The following is a 19,248-nucleotide window of genomic DNA, read 5'->3' as shown; positions in this document are numbered from 1 at the left end:
AATTTCATACAACTCCAGAACACACACTAATAACACATTTATGTAAATATAATTCAAAGAAGGTTAAACATTGTTTCATATTTGACAATGCTTCCTGTATGATTTTATTATATCAAATAAACCAAATATCTCTTATAAACTTTAGGGAACTAATATCAATAAATTTATGAGGACCAAAATTAGAATTTGATTTTGGAAAGTTTTTTAAATATAAAATGTTTAGAACACTTGATATTACAAAATAGGATCACAGTCATTATAAAGTAAGTCATTTATTTAGCCAAAATGATAACTCAAAGATTAAAAAAAACAAAAGCAGAAACCTCTGTCTTTGAGAGAGGAGACTTACTTTCCCAAACAGTAAGTCTTAATGAAGACAGAAGGAAGTCAATTAAATATGTCTGTCAAATCTTATAAACTGCCTATAAAACTTTAATTATCTTGACCATAAGATATGATTTCCATAAGCCTTTTTGTAACCTTTATAACCTTTTATTAAGAAGTGGGTTAATGCTCCAAGAAAATCTTGTTGGGCAGGCGCTGTGGCTCACGCTTGTAATCCCAGCACTTTGGGAAGCCAAGGCGGGTGGATCACGAGGTCAGGAGATCAAGACCATCCTGGCCAACATGGTGAAACCCCATCTCTACTAAAAATACAAAAAATTAGCTGGGCGTGGTAGCAGGCGCCTGTAGTCCCAGCTACTCGGGAGGCTGAGGCAGGAGAATGGCATGAACCCGGGAGGTGGAGCTTGCAGTGAGCCAAGATCACACCACTGCACTCCAGTCTGGGCGACAGAGTGAGACTCCGTCTCAAAAAAAAAAAAATAAAAAAAATAAAAAATAAGAAAATCTTGTTAATCTAACACAGGGGTCCATATTCTGGTCTTGCCTCAGCATGCCTTCGTCATTAATGGTTAATTTATAGAGAAACTGAACTGATTTTCTCTCAAAATCAGCCCTTATGATCTCACATGCCTAGCTCTTCTGCTATAGTCCCTAGGACTTGAATTGAATAGTTTTAGTTTCTGGCCCTGGGTCTCATGAACACAGTTTATTTTGATTGGCATCTTCTACTGGGTCTGAAGATGAGGCTTTAACTGCTGTCAGTGTTTAAGATTTAGCAAGATTTAGGGTCCTTTTTTTGAGTCAGAAGTCAAAGCTCTGTACTCAATGACACAAGGACTGTAAAAGCACATGCAGAAAGTTACAATGATGTAATAACCTTAATTAAATAAAAATTTAATCTCAGTTTTTTCCCAAGCAAACCCAAACTTAATAATAATGACAGAGAAATTTTTTTGATAAAATGTAAAATCTGTTTGTTAGGCCCAGTTACCAAAAGGCAAAAGAAAAGACCTTCTGCATGCTGGGCGTGGTGGCTCAAGCCTGTAATCCCAGCACTTTGGGAGGCCGAGACGGGTGGATCAGGAGGTCAGGAGATCAAGACCATCCTGGCTAACACGGTGAAACCCCATCTCAACTAAAAAATACAAAAAAAACTAGCCGGGCAAGGTGGCGGGTGCCTGTAGTCCCAGCTACTCGGGAGGCTGAGGCAGGAGAATGGCGTGAACCCGGGAGGCGGAGCTTGCAGTGAGCTGAGATCCGGCCACTGCACTCCAGCCTAGGCGACAGAGCGAGATTCAGTCCCCCCACAAAAAAACAACAACAACAACAAAAAAGAAAAGACCTTCTGCAATGTGACTGCTGTTCATTTAGACAATCTTCACGTCAGACCTAATGAGAACAGTACTTGAATTAATTAGACATAGGAGGTGCTTCCTGAGCAGTTTAAAGCCAAGAGCACAGAATATTATGTTGGAAGAAAACATTTCCTTTAGACCTTCAAGATAAAACATTATTAGCATCAGGCCAAAACAATTATGACCCAAAGAAAAAACTTACAGTAGCTGAAAATGAATTGAAGGAAAGAATTATTATTTCAGTCCATTTAAAAGGGGAGAGAGACCTGAAAACACTGAGATGCAGTAAAAGTTGAACTTTGCATACAAAAAATTATAAAGTCTTGTAATTTTATTGAGTAAAGCAGTACCTTAAGAAAATCTCATTATTCTAACTAATTATTTAGCATATAAGTGGGGTTTTAAAAATATTAAATATAGACAACTTGATCATATAAAAGTTTTTTTCTTTTCATAAACCCTCTTATTATGACTTACACAGACCATTCATGACATGTTTGAACATGGTTGTCCTGAACATCTCTCTTTCTTTAACAACCAGTCATTTTTTTCTGGGACAAAAATTTAGCATACAAGATTGTTTTGCATATAAAATTATTTTTCTTTAAGCTTTCTTACCAAAATACTACTTTATTTCTTTAACTTTCTTTACATCTCTCTTATTTTCAGGTTAGTTTTACCTTGTTTTATACATAACCTTTAAAAAAGCTTTGAATTAGACAAAAAGTATTCATCTTTTAACAAGAACACATCTTTTTTTTTTTTTTTTTTTAGAAAGAATGTTTCCTACTCTACATACTTTTTAATTGGAAAATACCCATTTAATAAAATATCTATTATTTAATTTAATATAACTTTAGGTTCTAAATTATGATATTTGTCTACAAGTATTTATCCCATTACATCTACCCAATTATTTTATTTTAATAGTTTACCTGGATTATTCATGAAAACTGTGATAGTAATCATTTAAGGTTATTTCCCTGTCATCCCATTTTACAGCATGTGAATTTCAGGAGTTTACCTAAGTAAGAACCTTAAGAGTAAATATGCGGTTATTTTACTAACTAATTCAAGATTTAGCTGTTTTCATTAAACCAATATTAGCATCTTATTTATAAAAAATTATACAAGCAAAGATCATTCCATTTTGGGCTGAGTTTATCGTTTAATTACCCTTATGCCAATGTTGACACCTTCTGAAAGGGATAAGGGATAAGTATGAAATCTCTTGACCAATAAATGCAAACAAAAATATACGCTGACAATTTTTAAGACATTTCTAATACTACTTACTAATAATTTTAAAACTAGCTTATGAAAGGTTTTACTTAAGTCATGTGAACTTGAAAAGCATTTGGAATTATTGTTTCATTTATAAGTACTCCTTAACTTTAAACCCAATTTGGTAACTTGTGGCCAAAAACGTAACAAAATATGTGTACATACACACAAACACACATACACACTCATACACACAAAGATCCTACAGCTTTTACTTCCGAAATCTAGCCATGAGATATTAATGGAAACTTAATATCCATTAATTGTGGGCGGGACTCCACATTGTACCACTACTGAGTCATTTCTGCCCTCTTATTATTGCAGTTTCTCTCTCCAGAGGTCTAGCATCTCTGCGAGAGCTCAAAGTGTGAAGTGGTCAGCTTCCATGTGCACTTACTGGATGAGCCTTTTTAAACTAATTTTGTTGGTGGTTCCCTATAAGGCCACTACATGTCACAGGGGGTTAACCCCTAGACACTCCAACTTGGCCCCTGGTACCCAGGGGTGCTTTTTGGCTGGGAACTTGAGAGAGCAAAATGCCCTTTCTCTTCAGAGCTGAGAAAAGTCAGTCTCTCATTTATCAGTGACAATGACAGTTCAGGTTCTCACGGAAAAGCACAGTCAAGCCAATTTAGACTAATTTTGTGAGTAAAGGTAATGAAAAAGATTCTTCAGAATGCATCTCTGAATCAGAATTAGGATCCTAAACAACAACTTCCTAGGAGGAAAAAAAAAATCGGTGAAGACCACTTCCTGTAACTGTCCTCAGCCAGCTTTAACTTTGTTAGCTTTTGTCCACCATTACACATGCCAAGGTCAAATCCTTTCACAGTACAAGGTAATCTTTGGTACCCTCCAAAGCCAAAGAGGTCAGATAATGCAAATACAGGAAAGTAGGCCTTTAGACCTAGGAAGAATCTGCCCATGACTTTTGAAACTCTACAAAGAAAACAGAACACCCCAAAAAGGGGCAAGTGGTGCCCATGTTCTGAGTTCCTTCGGGGGTTTGAGTCATTAGAAGCCTCTTTAGATTTTTCGTGATATTGAAGATGGTGAAAGGAGAGGAAGGAATAGGGTGAAGAAAAGTAAACGAAAGAACGGTTGTTTTTTTAAGAAAGGAAACAAACATAGAAACCAAGCACTTTTTTTCCCCCTCTCTTTTGCAGTTATGAGGAATTTTAGCCAATTCAGACAGGTCTTTTTCCCCATAATTTGGAATTCTCATTCAGGTTTGACCAAGTCAGGTAGAGTTGGTCAACTCTGAGACCAGAGAGAAAGACCAGAACAAACAACAAAAAAAAACCCACAGTGTCATTACTGAACACTCTAATGGTAAGGAGAATTAAGACCAGCTGACTGTTAATCATAACTTTATCCAAGACAAAATCCCAATTCAGCTACTTACCTAGGAGTGGGTCTCAGGCTGAAGACAGCTCTATACCATCCTAGAAGCAGGAAAAAATTCAAACTGGCCTTCCCTGTTGGAAAGCGAGCTCAAACTCCAGAGATGAGTTACCTACTTTCCATTGTCATGAAAGCAGAAAAACTTGCCTTCCTTGTTGGAAGAAAGTAAAATTCAGAAAAAGAGTTGTACAGCAAAATAAAGTTTAGATCTCAACCAAATTTTGGGTGATTGGGGATTCTCTGGAGGGAGGGAAGCTTCTAGGGCTCAGCAAATTGTCCTGTTGGTTGGAGCCATAAAAGTTCAAGTTGGTAACAAGCCAGCTGGAGATTTGTCAAAGGTCAGGGGCCACCTCCATGTAGAGTCCCTTCCACTGATCACCAAATTGTAAACCAAAAGGTATCTGAGATATGTCATAATGCATTTAGAAAGACTATTTTGCAAAGGTTAAGGACATGCCTGTGACACAGCTTCAGGAGGTCCTGAAAAATGTCCCCAAGTTGGTTACGGTACAGCTTGCTTTTATGCATTTTAGAGAGAGACATGAGACATCAGTCAATATGTGTAAGATGTACATGGGTTTGGTCCAGCAGGGCAGGACAATTTGAGGTGGGGGGTTTCCAGATTGTAAGTAGATAAGAGACAAAATGTTGCATTCTTTTGAGTCCTTGATCAGCCTTCCACTAAATACAAAATTTAGTCTGGTTCAGTGAATCTGCATTTTTATATAAACAATAAGGTAGAGGAAGCAATCAGATATGCATGTCTCAGGTGAGCCTCAGTGGGATGACTCTGAATTCTGTGTGTCCTTTGTCCAGGAGGCATTTTCTTGTGGGCAAATTGTGAGGTGGGTGTGTAGCTTTTTAAACTTTGTAGCTAGCTTATTTAGGAATAAAATGGAAAGGAGTTTTGCCTGACATAGTGCCTATGTTGACATTTCCCTTGGCTTAGTGATTTTGTGGTTCCGAGATTTATTTTCCTTTCAAAACTCATAAAAGTAGTATTTTTCTATCATAAAAAATGTCAAACCTGCTTTATCATTTTGAAAATGTTAATTTTAATTTATTTTATTAATTTTTGAAGGAGAAATTACTTTTTCTTTTATAATAAATGCTGTATTTTCTTGAAAACAGTTCCATGAAGTGTATGCTTCATTTGTATTACACTATAGAAATATATTATTAATTTAACCAAAGCTGAGCAGTAAGTCCAGGTGCATGGCTCAAGCCTGTAATCCCAGCACTTTGGGAGGCTGACGTGGTGAGATCACTTGAGCCCAGGAGTTCCAGACCAGCCTGGACGTCATGACAAAACTCTATCTCTATAAAAAATTTTAAAAATTAGCCATGTTTGGTGGTGCGCACCTATAGTCCCAACTACTTGGGAGGCTGAAGTGGGAGGATCACTTGAGCTTGGGAGTTGGAGGTTGTAGTGAGTTAAGATTGTGCCACTGCACTCCAGTCTTGGCAATAGACCGAGATTGTGTCTCAAAGATTGAATTTGCTGAGATTAAAACACCACACACACACACACATGCACACACACACTCAGAGAGACAGGTTTCCCTACCACATTACACAGTAACATTTCAAAAGATTAAATCTTCCTTTAATTGACTGAGCAAAGGGCTGTTTTTTCTCACCCAACAGGTTAAATACTGCAGAGCTAATAGATTGGAGTGACTTCTGACCTAATCACATCTTAAAGGAAAACTTTTCAGTTTTTACTTTAAAAGTAAGTTGCCTTTTGTTCTTTCTACTACACAGCTTTGTAGCAAAAAGCAGGTATGGTTTTGTAAAAAAAAGATACAAAGTTCCATAATGTGCCACATTTTAAGCAGTTTCTTTAACCTCAAGAATCTCTGGCTTGTTCAAAACATATCTGGGTGACACTGAGAAAGTTCAGATGAGGCTGAAAGAACCAAAGGAGAGGAATAATTATGACAACAATAATAAAGAGGAAGAAAAAAAGAGTTGATGAAATGCCACCTACAATGGGATTAACTTCTCTTGTTGAATCAAGTTTATGATAATCTATTTCTGGTCAATTTATTTATAAAATACAATAGTTTAAGAAGTTTCCTAGAAAATAATCTTACACGAAAGCTCCTTTCATTCATGAAAATACTTGTAAATATTTTTACTTTAGGAGAAAAAATACGCTTTCGGGGATATTATGCTGGTCTCTTAAAAGTTTCTTTAAAACTCTTAGCTTGGAGTCACTGTTACTTGTAACTGGAGGTATTAGTCAGCCTTTGGGTTGGACTTATGAACTATGTACCTTGGAAATGCCACGCATCCTACCAAATGTGATGAGGATACGAGGGCAATCAGCTTGGGACCTACCACTCATGTGGAAATTTGCTTTTCATTTTTCATGTTAAAGAATGATTCCCACAGTTTGTACAGAAGTAATTTAGAACACTAAAGTTATCTCAGTATCTTCAGGCTTCCTGAGGCTGGAGGCCATTTTCAGTATTGTAACAAATTTTGGTAGTTTTGAGTGAGGTCTGTAGAGAAATGGAAACTGAGGAGGTGCCTTGTGAATGACTTAGAGTTGGGACTCTCTTTGCTCCTCCCCCTTTGGTAATGTTATGGTTTGCTTTCGCCAAAGTTATAGTCTTGCCTTTTTCAATATTTGTCCATATTTCTGAATTTTTAAAAATATTTATGATCATAATTTATATTCAAAATCTATAACAATTTTAATGATAAGAGGATTGTGTCTAAATTCAGTTCTTAATTCCATTGAGATAATGTATACGTAAACTCACAGGAAATGGGAACTCCAAAAGGTAGATTCTGAAGGCAGTGTCTTCACTGACTTCTATATCCGTTATGATTCTCTAGAGAGAAAGCATTTGTCATGGAAATAAAGCGTTTGTTGTGGAAAAGAAAAGCAGAGGACTAAGCCAAGAAATTTGGCTCTTTTTTTTTTTTTTTTTCCTGTCTGATACTCTCCTCTCCTTACCTCAAAAATCCTAATCTTCCCGTAACATCATGTTGTATACCTTAAATATACACAGTAAAATTTATTCGAAAAAAAATTTCGCAATCATCAACTCCTCTTCCTCTTACAAGAACCAGAATCACCTGTACAAGCATCCTGGTAGATAATGTGTGGAGAGGTTTATGGTTACTTGTCTTTCCTCACTGAAGGGAAGCTGAGATTCAAATTTGTTCTGGCAAACTATTTTCTAACATTAAAATTTTATTCGTTTCCACTTTTTATTTGAGAAACAGTATGATAGTTGGATGAAAGAAAATAATGGACACTCAGAAAATACAAATATTCTTTCACATTTTTGAATATTTTTAATTCCTTAAGCATGCACATACATGTTTTTGCATACTTCAACAGTGTGTAGTTTTGTACTTTCTTTCACTTCGCATTTTAGGCAAACATATTTACATGTTGCATCATTATCTTTGTAACTAGTTCTGATATCTGCATACATTCTTTCAGGTTGAAATACCATATTAAATCATTTCTTATCATTGGGTATTGAACTTGATTTTTTTTTTCTCATTTCATAGATGCTATAATACATAGTGGTGAATACTAGATGTGTGAATAACTACACGTAGCTACATAATTTTTATTACAAAATCATTTTGAACTTATCCTTAGACAAGGGATTCCTAGTTCAAAGGATTTAGCTAGCATGTGTTCCAGTGATAAAATGCCTTTACAACAGGAATAAGAGTTTAAGTAGAATTTTAGATATATTCAGAATTTAAAGTTTCTAAATCTATTTTGAGAGAAAATGATCTTTTTTATTTTTTTTCAAAGGGATGCTAATGACTAACCAATGCTCTAGGAAGACATTGAGACCAGCCAACTTCTTGCCTTGATACTACTGAAGAGACATTGGGTGGCTGGACTTTGAAAGCAGACTTCTGGGTAAGTGCTATTGTTTGGATTTGGGGGATAGCAAAGACTTAACAGAAGTGCTTTAAGAAGCAATTATCTACACAATGAGCAAGAAAGACACTTAAAAATGCAATTTTGATAGGTATAAATTGAATATAGAGCTTAGGAATACTGGTGGAGAGATAAGGTCAGGCATTATTACCTGGAGTTAAATTAGTTAAGATTTTCCAGGAAGATGAGGTTCTCTATTAGGGTATCTATGTATTTTTATTTTTTTAATGGTATCTTTTTCATTAAAACATATTTAAATTTAATTTTATTTTAGATTAAGGGTTACATGTTCAAGTGTGTAACATGAATATATTGCATAATGGTAGGGTTGGGCTTCTAGTGTACCCATCACCCAGATTGTGACCAATGTAACCAACAGGTAATTTTTCAATCCTCATCCCCCTCCCAACCTGCTCCCTTTCAGAGTCCCCAATGTCTATTGTTTCCATCTTTATGTCCATGAGTACTCATTGTTTAGCTCTCACTTAAAAGTAAGAACATGCAGTTCTGTGTCTGAGTTATTTCATTTAGGATAATGACTTCCAGTTCTATCCATGTTGCTTCAAAGAACATGATTTTATTTTTTTTTATGGCTGAATAGTATTCCATAGTGTATATATACCTCATTTTCTTTTTCCAATCCACCAATGAGGAACACTTAGGTTGATTCCATGACTTTGCTCTTGTGAATAGTGTTACAATGAAGATTTGAATGAAGTTGTCTTTTTGATATAGCGATTTCTTTTCCTTTGAGTAGATAGCTAGTAGTAGCACTGTTAGGATGATTGGTAGTTCTATTTTTAGTCCTTTGAGAAATCTCCACGCTGTTTTCCATAGAGGTTGTACTAATTTACATTTGCACCAGAAGTGTATAAGTGTGTCCTTTTTTCTGCATCCATGACAACATTTTTTTGTGACTTTTTCATAATAGCCATTCTGACTGGTGTAAGATGATATCTCATTGCAGTTTTGACTTGCATTTCTCTGGTGGTTAGTGATGTTGAGCATTTTTTCATACATTTATTGGCCTCTTGCATGTCTTCTTTTGAAAAATGTCTGTTAATGTCCTTTGCCCACTTTTTAATTGGGTTGTTTGTTTTCTTCTTCAATTTTGTTTGAGTTCCTCGTAGATTCTGGGTATTAATCCTTTGTCAGTGACATAATTTGCAAACATTTTGTCCCATTCTGTAGGTTGTCTGTTTACTCTGTTGATTATCCCTTTTGCTGTGAAGATGCTTTTTAGTTTAATAAAGTCCAGTTTGTTCCATTTTTGTTTTTGTTGCATTTGCTTTTGGGGTCTTAGTCATAAATTCTTTGTCTAGGCCAATGTCATATTTTCTCTGTAAACAGGTAAAGTTCTCTATTAGATACTTTAAACAAAAAGATGTTATTCTTGATGCTAACTTCTAGGTCTATCCTCAATTTTGTGCCAGTTCTCTGTTCCAAGGCTTTGCCTTAGATTTATGCTGAGGAAAAGATATTTCACTGATTAAAATTTTAAGCATAGAAGTGTCCATTCTTTTTTGAAGACTTCTATGGGTAGAGACGTTCTCAATAGGCTCACTCTGCCCCATGTTTTTCATTTATTTTTTTCCTTTTTTTTTTGAGACAGAGTCTCATTCTGTCACCAAGGCTGAAGTGCAGTTGTGCTATGTTGGCTCACTGCAACCTCCACCTCCTGGGTTCAAGCAGTTCTTCTGCCTCAGCCTCCTGACTAGCTGGGATTACAGGAGTCTACCACCACGCTTGGCTAATTTTTGTATTTTTAGTGGAGATGAGGTTTCACCATGTTGGTCAGGTTGCTCTCAAACTCTTGACTTCAGGTGATCCGCCCACCTTGGCCTCCCAAAGTGCTGGGATTACAGGCATGAGCCATTGCGCCCGGTCCCCCATCTTTTTCTTACATAAAATGAACACGTGTAAATAGATTTAAATGTTAATTTCAGTAGGGTTAGCTTACTCCTTCCCTGAGATACAGGGAAAGTTAAACCTTTATTCCATTTCCTTTTCCCTGTCCCTGCCATTCAGGCATTAGTATTGACAGTTGGTATTTAAAAGCAATTCGCTTTTCTCCCTAATATTATTTTAGGTGAAGATTATCTAGGTCCTGAATAAAGAAATTTATAAGTATTTAAGCTACAAAAATCTTTAGGTACTTTGTATGTTGTAAACATGAGGGGAAAAATTCATTATCTTCAAAACATGAGACTATAATAGTCTTTATAATGTTATTTTATTCTGATATGGTGATCTCTTTAGAGTCATATATTTTTCAGCAATGAAAAATCACTGGATAATTTGCTATGGTAAGGATACATGTTCCTGGGAAGAATAGTATAATTCTTGTTATACTTTCATAAAGCAGTATACTACTAATCTAATTAAAAAGAAAGTTTCCAGTTCCCTCCTAGAATCACAGAACATTTAAATATATCTTCTTGCAGGTAATTTTTGCAAATCCTAAATCCTGAGTATATACATAGTTTAATTTCTTGAGCCCAGACCATTTTATTGTACCACTTTTGTGGTTTAATACAGCCAAAGTATGTGCTATAACACCTTGCTTTGTCACAATCAGAATGACAAGACAATCTTGCTTATCAAACACTACAAAAAGACCAAAATCTATATATTGCTTTTCTTAAGTTAGGCTAGAACCAATCCTTTTAGTAGAAAATGGAAAGTAGTAAAATGTTTTGTTAACTTTAGAGGTGAGAGTACATTATTGTAAGATGTGATTGAGGAGTGTACCAAGGAGCCTTTCAACTTGTTTGGTAGAAGTTTTTGGTCAATTCAATACATTCAGCCAAACTGTTGATTTACTACTTCTGGCAGAAGTGAGTTTGCTCCCCTTTGATTAAAAAAAAAAAAAAAAAAAAAAAAAAAAAAAAAAAAAAATGTGAAAAAAGAGAAAAAAAGAAGAAAGAAAGAGAAAGATGAAATTTCAGAATTCTATGAAAGGTTGTTTTCAGTATATGGAAGACAGCTAGAAAGTGGTCTTTCAGGAAGCAGTAAACAGAATGAGAGGATCAACTTGGAATTTATTTTCCTTCAATGGGCTTTTGCTAAGGCATTGCTTGGTACAGCATTCTGTACAGCCAGAAAGGCAAAAGGAAAATAGCTACAGTCTCCTTTCTGTAGGCCCAGTATTGATTTGGGAAGATGAGAAAAATGTTAACTAGTATAGAGTTTGTATCATACATGAGAGGAAATAATTTCATAGATTCAAACACAGGAGTGGGTCGTCTATCTTCTAAGATGAAATTAAACCCCCTGCACTTAAAGTTGAGAACTTGGTGAAGCTTACATTCTTTATTATGAAATGCATCATAACAATGTATTCTGTATTTCTTTTTTCAGTTATAGGTGACGCAACTTGCAAAACAATCCTGAAACATGCAACAAGAATAATAATATTTAAATGTAACTTAATCATTATACCTCTTTATCCATCAAAGTGAATTCATTCCATTCCCTTTCATCTGTGCTCATACTTTGCATCAAATATTGGGTAAACCAAAGTGTGTAGGAAGAAATAAATGTTTTCATAGTCATTACTCTTTACAATGGGAGTGATAAAATTCAAGCACATCTTTTTCAGAAGCTTTGTTAAATCAAGTGGAGTATCCCAGATAGTTTTCACCTTCCTTCTGATTCCGTGTTGCTTGACTCTGAATTTCAGAGCACCCCCTATTATTCCAAATGTGCCTTTCCTCTGGGCCTGGAATGCCCCAAGTGAATTTTGCCTTGGAAAATTTGATGAGCCACTAGATATGAGCCTCTTCTCTTTAATAGGAAGCCCCCGAATAAACGTCACCAGGCAAGGTGTTACAATATTTTATGTTGATAGACTTGGCTACTATCCATATATAGACATAACCACAGGAGTAACTGTGCATGGAGGAATCCCCCAGAAGGTTTCCTTGCAAGACCATCTGGACAAAGCTAAGCAAGACATTATTTTTTATATGCCAGTAGACAATTTGGGAATGGCTGTTATTGACTGGGAAGAATGGAGACCCACTTGGGCAAGAAACTGGAAACCTAAAGATGTTTACAAGAATAGGTCTATTGAATTGGTTCAGCAACAAAATGTACAACTTAGTCTCCCAGAGGCCACTGACAAAGCTAAACAAGAATTTGAAAAGGCAGGGAAGGATTTCATGCTAGAGACTATAAAATTGGGAAAATCACTTCGGCCAAATCACTTGTGGGGTTATTATCTTTTTCCGGATTGTTACAACCATCACTATAAGAAACCCGGTTACAATGGAAGTTGCTTCGATGTAGAAATAAAAAGAAATGATGATCTCAGCTGGTTATGGAATGAAAGCACTGCCCTTTACCCGTCCATTTATCTGAACACTCAGCAGTCTCCTGTAGCTGCTACACTCTATGTGCGCAATCGAGTTCAGGAAGCCATCAGGGTTTCCAAAATACCTGATGCAAAAAATCCACTTCCGGTTTTTGTATATGCCCGCCTAGTTTTTACTGATCAAGTTTTGAAATTCCTTTCTCGAGTAAGTAAATCAAGGTATGAGGGCTATGAAATGAAATTCACAAAATATGTTTATTGAAATTTAATATCATTTTCGAAGGGAGTGAAATCTAGTTTATGAATGCAAAATAAGAATATGCTTAATCTTTAATGTAATGTCTTTATCTCTTAGTAAGCAGGGAGAATTAGGTAGTATAGACAGTGTATGAACTCAGTTCCTTTTTTTCTTTTTCTTTCTTAGGGCTGCTGTCTTTTCAATAGAAGTGATTGAAACAATAGTAGTATCTTATTTGTTTTATAGTAAGGCAATTGCTGGGCAAGAGATAGAAATAGTGGGGAAATATTAAAATTATTATTATTGGGTCAGCATGCTTAGCTTCGGTGTTACTGTCCTATGTATAGCACTTTCATTTCGTTTTTATCTGCTAACTCTTTCTGTCACATTTTCCAGGATGAACTTGTGTATACGCTTGGCGAAACTGTTGCTCTGGGTGCTTCTGGAATTGTAATATGGGGAAGCCTCAGTATAATGCGAAGTATGGTAAGTTGAATTGGTAGAAAATAGGTGAAAATATTTCTATGTTTAATGTTTTTGGGGATTGTTTTGGCATTAAACAAGAAAATAAGTAGTACTCTGCTTAGCAGGCAGTAATAGGTGCTCAAGTAATACTGGCTGAATCAAAATATATTTGTGTGGTGGTTGTAAGGCAGAAAATAGTATACCCGTTTTCCAGTGGGGAAATAGAAATTCAGTGAATAATTGATTTTCTTTAGGCTACATGACTATTAAGTAGCAAAAACAAGACTACAATCTTAATTTTCTGGCATGGTGTTTGGTATCAGAAGATAGGTCCTTGTTCCTTTATTTTCATTCTTGTTTAATTCTGTATGTCAGATCTTTATCCCCCACCTCATCAACCTTCTTGACCTAAGAGGAAAGCTGTCCTATGGACATTGCTGAGTTGAAGCTGAATTTTTTCTTCTCTGGTGGATGTGGAAATACCAATGATGAACGTGCCATGAAGAATACCAGATGAAGCTCATGGCCCAAGGGTCCTATCTTAGGACCTTAGCAAATAGTCTATACTCTAGTAGTCTAAGAAAGCCTTTGAGAAGCATTGTATTCATCTCTTATTCTTTGGATAGAATAGACATAGTCTTTATTTAAAAATACTTAACAGCAATTACATTTATGAGAATTTTTTAAGGTAATCTGAGCCCATCTGCCTATTTTGTATAACTCTTGTCTCTAATTGGATCTCTAATATAAAGGAATAACAGAAAATGTAAGTTCAGAAAAAGGTATATGGCCCTTGGTAAATTATTTTATGTGTCAGAAAATCATTGTAAAATGATAATTTTCTTAAGTAAATTCTTAATTTTTATTAGTTGTTTCCCCAAATCCATAAACTCCCTTCTCAAATGTCCTATTATTTAAAAACTTACACATATTTATAAATTCTCCGTACTATTTTCTTTTCTTTTTTTAAAAAACTGAAAACTCCACTCTTACTCTGAGGAGGAGTGAATCAGCCATTCCTCAATGAATAGGATGACATGACATACTATTTAAGTGTCACACTTGTTTTTTAGTGGCCTTTTAAGTTTAGATTCAAATTCTACTACTATGTCTCTCAAATCATCTTCAGTATTATCCATACCAGAGACAGTCCTTCAACTTTTATATGATTATTTTCTCCTTAGTGGCATTGTCCCAAAATTGTCCCCTGTAGATTCTGTTGTATATATTTCTGCTACCTTTCTCAAATTCTGATCATTTTAAATAATAGATCTATCATTACTTCCCCTTTTTTCTATGTTATTTGCAATCAATAGTCATGGATTACTTGTCATGTTTTCTCTGATTCATTGACAACTTAAGAAACCGATAATTGCAGGTTTTCTTGCAGTTACTGGAATTGACATAAAACAAATGCAAATGAGCCATTTCTTTTCATTCCATTTTATTAGATCTGGTGGTGTGACAGAGTCAGCCCTATCGGTCCCAACTGAGACCTAATTGTTAAATATTCAGGGGTTTTGTGAGCCAGTTGTTAATCACTGCCATTACTAAAAATTAAATGATAAAAACTTACAATAAAAATCATGTTAAAAACAGGTGACACATTTCAATATATCAATTATTTTACCTCATTTTACCATGGTCCATGCTCTTGAGATTATTTACATCTTTTGTACCTTTATAAATGGAAATACTATGTAATAATGTGCTACTTCATGCCATGCTACCATAATGGTGGTATACTTGATTCCCAGATCTGCATTCAGTAATGTTTGGGAGGTAGCTTGAAATTGGCCATGGCAGGAGGATTTACACCATGGAGCTATAGATATATATATTTATATATGTATTTATATTTATATTTATATATGTATATATATACACACAAATGATAAGAACCAGGTCTTACCTGTTACAGAGCCACTTTTAATGTATTTCCATAGACTACAAAGTATGCAGGTTAATGATTCTCAAGTCATTCTCACCCTTTTACTCCTCTTTGTGTAACCCTTGTCTCTGTGGAGTTGAGAAAGCAGCTGCAAAGTTATTTGAACTTGGTATAAATTCTCGTTTCCCTTATATTGGGAACATAGTGTTGAAGAATATTGACAAAGCCTATGTACTCTTGGAACTTATGAGTACTTAAGAAGTACACAACTAAGAAACATATTTGATATGGCAAGTGCTACACAGAGAATTAAAACAGAGATGTGGAGAATTTAACAAGAAAGGTATCAGAGAAGGGCGTTGTCTAATTTGAAGCTGCCATCTGAATGACAAGATGAAGTCAATTGTGGTAAAAATTAAAGGAAAGACCATTCCAAGCAGTGGGAACAGTAAGTGCAGTTTGAAATGAACCTGCCGTGCTAGTGAAATAGCTACTATGTCTAAGGTAGAATGGATGTGGGAAGGTTGTACAAGAGGAGGAAAGGGTTATACCATGTCACATTGTGCACAAGTCAAGAGAAGAAGTTGAATTTCATTCTAAATACCATTCAGAACTATTGGATTGTTAAGAAGATGGATGGTGTATTAGTTTTCTATTGCTTTCATAAAAATTACAACAAACATAGTGGGTTAAAAAAACAGAAGAAATTTGTTATCTTGTAGTCTTAGATCAGAAGTCCAATATGAGTTTCAATGGACTAAAATCAAGGTGACAGCAGGACTGAATTCCTTTCTAGGAGAAGATACTTGCTCATTTGGGTTGTTGGCAGATTCACTTCCTTGTGCTTGTAGCAATGAGATCCCCATTATCTGGCTGGCTATTGGCAAATGGCTATTTCCAGCTTTTAGAGGCCAGTACATTCCTTAGCTCATGGTCCTCTTCTATCTTGAAAGTCAGCCAAGGCGCATTGAATCTCTCTTACACTTTGAATTTCTCCTTCCTTCACTTCATGTTTCTAACCCAGCTTGAAAAGTTTCTACATTTTCAAAGACTAATGAGTTACATTGAGTCCATCTTGATAATTCAGGATAATCTCCCCTTCTCAAGATCCATTCCTTAATCACATCTGCAAAGTCTCTTTTGCCACGTAAGCTCACATTGTCACAGGTTCCAGGGAATTAGGATGCAGACATTTTTGGCAATCAGTTATTCTGCCAACAATAGATGACATCATCTCAAGGAAGATGAAAAGAAATATATTCAGATGGAAGCTGCCAAGATTCCTTCACATGCCTGCATAGCTACCACCACCACTTCCTTTGGCCTGATAAAGGACTAGCACGACTACCTCATTCAATGGAACTGTTGATTATAAAAAAAAGTGATCAACTTCAATATTTCTCAGAGGATAGTGTCCAGGGTTTAGAACATGCCAGTTTCAAGATGAATCATTTTAGTTAGTCATCACTCATACCCTGCCAAATCTGTAAAAGAGTTGTCATTATTCACCCATAACTTAACTATATATAGCATTTAGTAGAAAGTATACTCAATTGAACCTGTTTAACGTATTTGAGCCAGCAATTTATAAGCCAACTTATAAGCCTTTTCCATGCTATTTAAACTTGTCTGGCAGGCGAGGCATGGTGGATCATGCCTGTAATCCCAACACTGTGGAAGGATGGGGTGGGAAGATTGCTTGAGCCCAAGAGTTCGAGACCAGCCTGGGCAGCATAGTAAGACCTCACTTCTACCACAGAATAAAATCAAAATTAGACAGATTTGGTGGCATATATCTATAGTTCCAGCTACTCAGGGGGCTGAGACAGGAGGATTGCTTGCATCCAGGAGATCAAAGGTGTAGTGAGCCAAGACTGCACCACTGCACTCTAGCCTGGGCGACAGAGTGAGAATTTGTCTCAGGAAAAAAAATTGTCTGACAAATGTAGTGTTTCTTACATTTATTTATAATTTATTGAGGGTCAACTGAAGATATGGTATGCCCCTGTGTTCAGCACATTTATAGGTATTGTTCTTTTAAAATCTATTTTCATAACTACTTTATGAGGTAAGCATCATAATTATCCTTATTTTCCAGATGATAAAGCTGAAGCATAATCAAGTTAATCAACTTGCCCAAAGTCACCCAGATAGGAAACTAAGACTTAGAAGGCTTAAGAAATTCCCAAGTTCCTACAGCTAGTCACTAATGGAACTGGGACTCCAATCAGGGCAAATGGATCCTAGAGACCATACTCTAACATACTGTAACAGCTGTAGCATTCTATCCCCTGATAATGTTATGAATTATGGAGGAAGAGCAAGAGTAAGGAATATTAAGCCTCAATTAGTCAATAATTCAGTGGAATGAAGTGGCATGTGAAACTTGTAAGTCTTACAAAAAACAGTTGGAATAATCTTGTTGGTAAAGGTAAAAAAGAAATTATCTTCTACTTCTTGCTACCTCTGGTTCTGCATTCTTCTGTAAAAAATTGCTTAATACACTAAATTAATTCACGTATCCGTATCAACTAACTTGTCCTTTGATATTCTGTCTTATAATTTTACAGAAATCTTGCTTGCTCCTAGACAATTACATGGAGACTATACTGAATCCTTACATAATCAACGTCACACTAGCAGCCAAAATGTGTAGCCAAGTGCTTTGCCAGGAGCAAGGAGTGTGTATAAGGAAGGACTGGAATTCAAGTGACTATCTTCACCTCAACCCAGACAATTTTGCTATTCAAATGGAGAAAGGTGGAAAGTTCACAGTGCGTGGAAAACCAACACCTGAAGACCTGGAGGAATTTTCTGAAAAATTTTATTGCAGCTGTTATACCACTTTGAGTTGTAAGGAGAAAGCTGATGTAAAAGACACTGATGCTGTTGATGTGTGTATTGCTGATGGTGTCTGTATAGATGCCTCTCTAAAGCCTCCCGTGGAGACAGAAGGATCTCCTCCAATTTTCTACAATACCTCACCCTCCACACTATCTACCACAATGTTCATTGTTAGTATTTTGTTTCTTATCATTTCATCTGTAGTGAGTTTGTAATTGCACGGGTTAGCTGAAATGAACAATATGTCCATCTTAAAGGGTGCTTTTTCAACTAATTAAATCTCTGAAAAGAACAGCTCTTGTTGAAAGATCATTTTTGGAAAGTTCTGTCTGAATAACTATACTTAGAAAATGATAATTTCCTTTGAACTTGACAAACACTGCTATGTTTTATGAATTCTCAACCATGAGTTCAGGGATTTGTATTCCAGGAATCAATAGCTTATGTAAATACTCCAGTTTAGAGTACAGAAACTCATATTATGCGTTTCACTTGCAAAGCTGCCAGGATTGTTTCAACACTATCATTCTGCACAAGACACTGACATTTTGATAAATAAAACTTGATATAGAGTGTTTAAGAACTTGAAAGTGAAAAGCCTTTCAATACAACCCATCAGTAAGACTTAGAGTGCTTGGATATTTATGTTTCTCCTCTGCTCATAATCAAGAGAGAGAGGGAGAAGGAAAAAGTATGGGTGGAAAAGAAGAAAACAAAAGGAGGGAAGAGATAAGGGAAAATAATTAGTATTTTTTGCTTTCTCTGGTGCCATTGAAGACTCTAATTTGCACAGGATTGAAAGGAATATCTTCAGTGTATACAATTAACCTTTGACTCTGTTAAAGCACAGAGCAGTTGTATTTGAATTTCTTGCCTAGTCTGATCTGTACAAATATTACTACCGCCTCTTTCCTTTCCACATTCCTCTCTAGAAACAAAAAGAGATGAAACCACATATTCCAAATCCAGTCGGCTAGATACTCTCAAATGATGGCACAAGTTTTCAGGATCTTAATTTTTTTGAGGCATTACATTTTTCATGAGAAAATAGGAGAATGTTTTACTTATTACAGATCTCGTTTCTTTATGTTTAAGTTTTGTTTAATATCTGAATTGAGACTGAGCTCTAAAAAGCAATGAAAATAATTCAAATGATTATGCATTTTTTAAAAATTAAAAAAATTA

At 35.7% G+C, this 19,248-nt stretch overlaps 1 protein-coding gene across 3 annotated transcripts in view; it reads left to right on the top strand.

Moving 5' to 3' along the window:
- The window catches only part of SPAM1 (sperm adhesion molecule 1), a 36,657-nt gene extending 18,302 nt beyond the window's left edge, over window positions 1-18,355 (top strand). For 2 of the 3 annotated variants that reach the window (XM_010367990.2, XM_010367991.1), the window contains exons 2-5: window positions 8,179-8,289; window positions 11,671-12,830; window positions 13,260-13,349; window positions 17,790-18,355. In XM_010367990.2, the coding sequence (XP_010366292.1) occupies window positions 11,877-12,830; window positions 13,260-13,349; window positions 17,790-18,278 (1,533 nt within the window). In that variant the 5' untranslated portion in view covers window positions 8,179-8,289; window positions 11,671-11,876 and the 3' untranslated portion in view covers window positions 18,279-18,355. Of the gene's footprint in view, window positions 1-6,035; window positions 6,121-8,178; window positions 8,290-11,670; window positions 12,831-13,259; window positions 13,350-17,789 lie in introns of all 3 variants that reach the window. The other variant, XM_010367992.1, reaches the window with a different exon arrangement.
- The last annotated feature ends 893 nt before the right edge of the window (window positions 18,356-19,248 follow it).

The sequence above is a fragment of the Rhinopithecus roxellana genome, chromosome 6, assembly GCF_007565055.1.
Source record: "Rhinopithecus roxellana isolate Shanxi Qingling chromosome 6, ASM756505v1, whole genome shotgun sequence".
NCBI lineage: Eukaryota > Metazoa > Chordata > Mammalia > Primates > Cercopithecidae > Rhinopithecus > Rhinopithecus roxellana.
The sequence above is the reverse complement of the archived record's forward strand: the minus strand, read 5'-3'. Positions and strand labels throughout refer to the sequence as shown.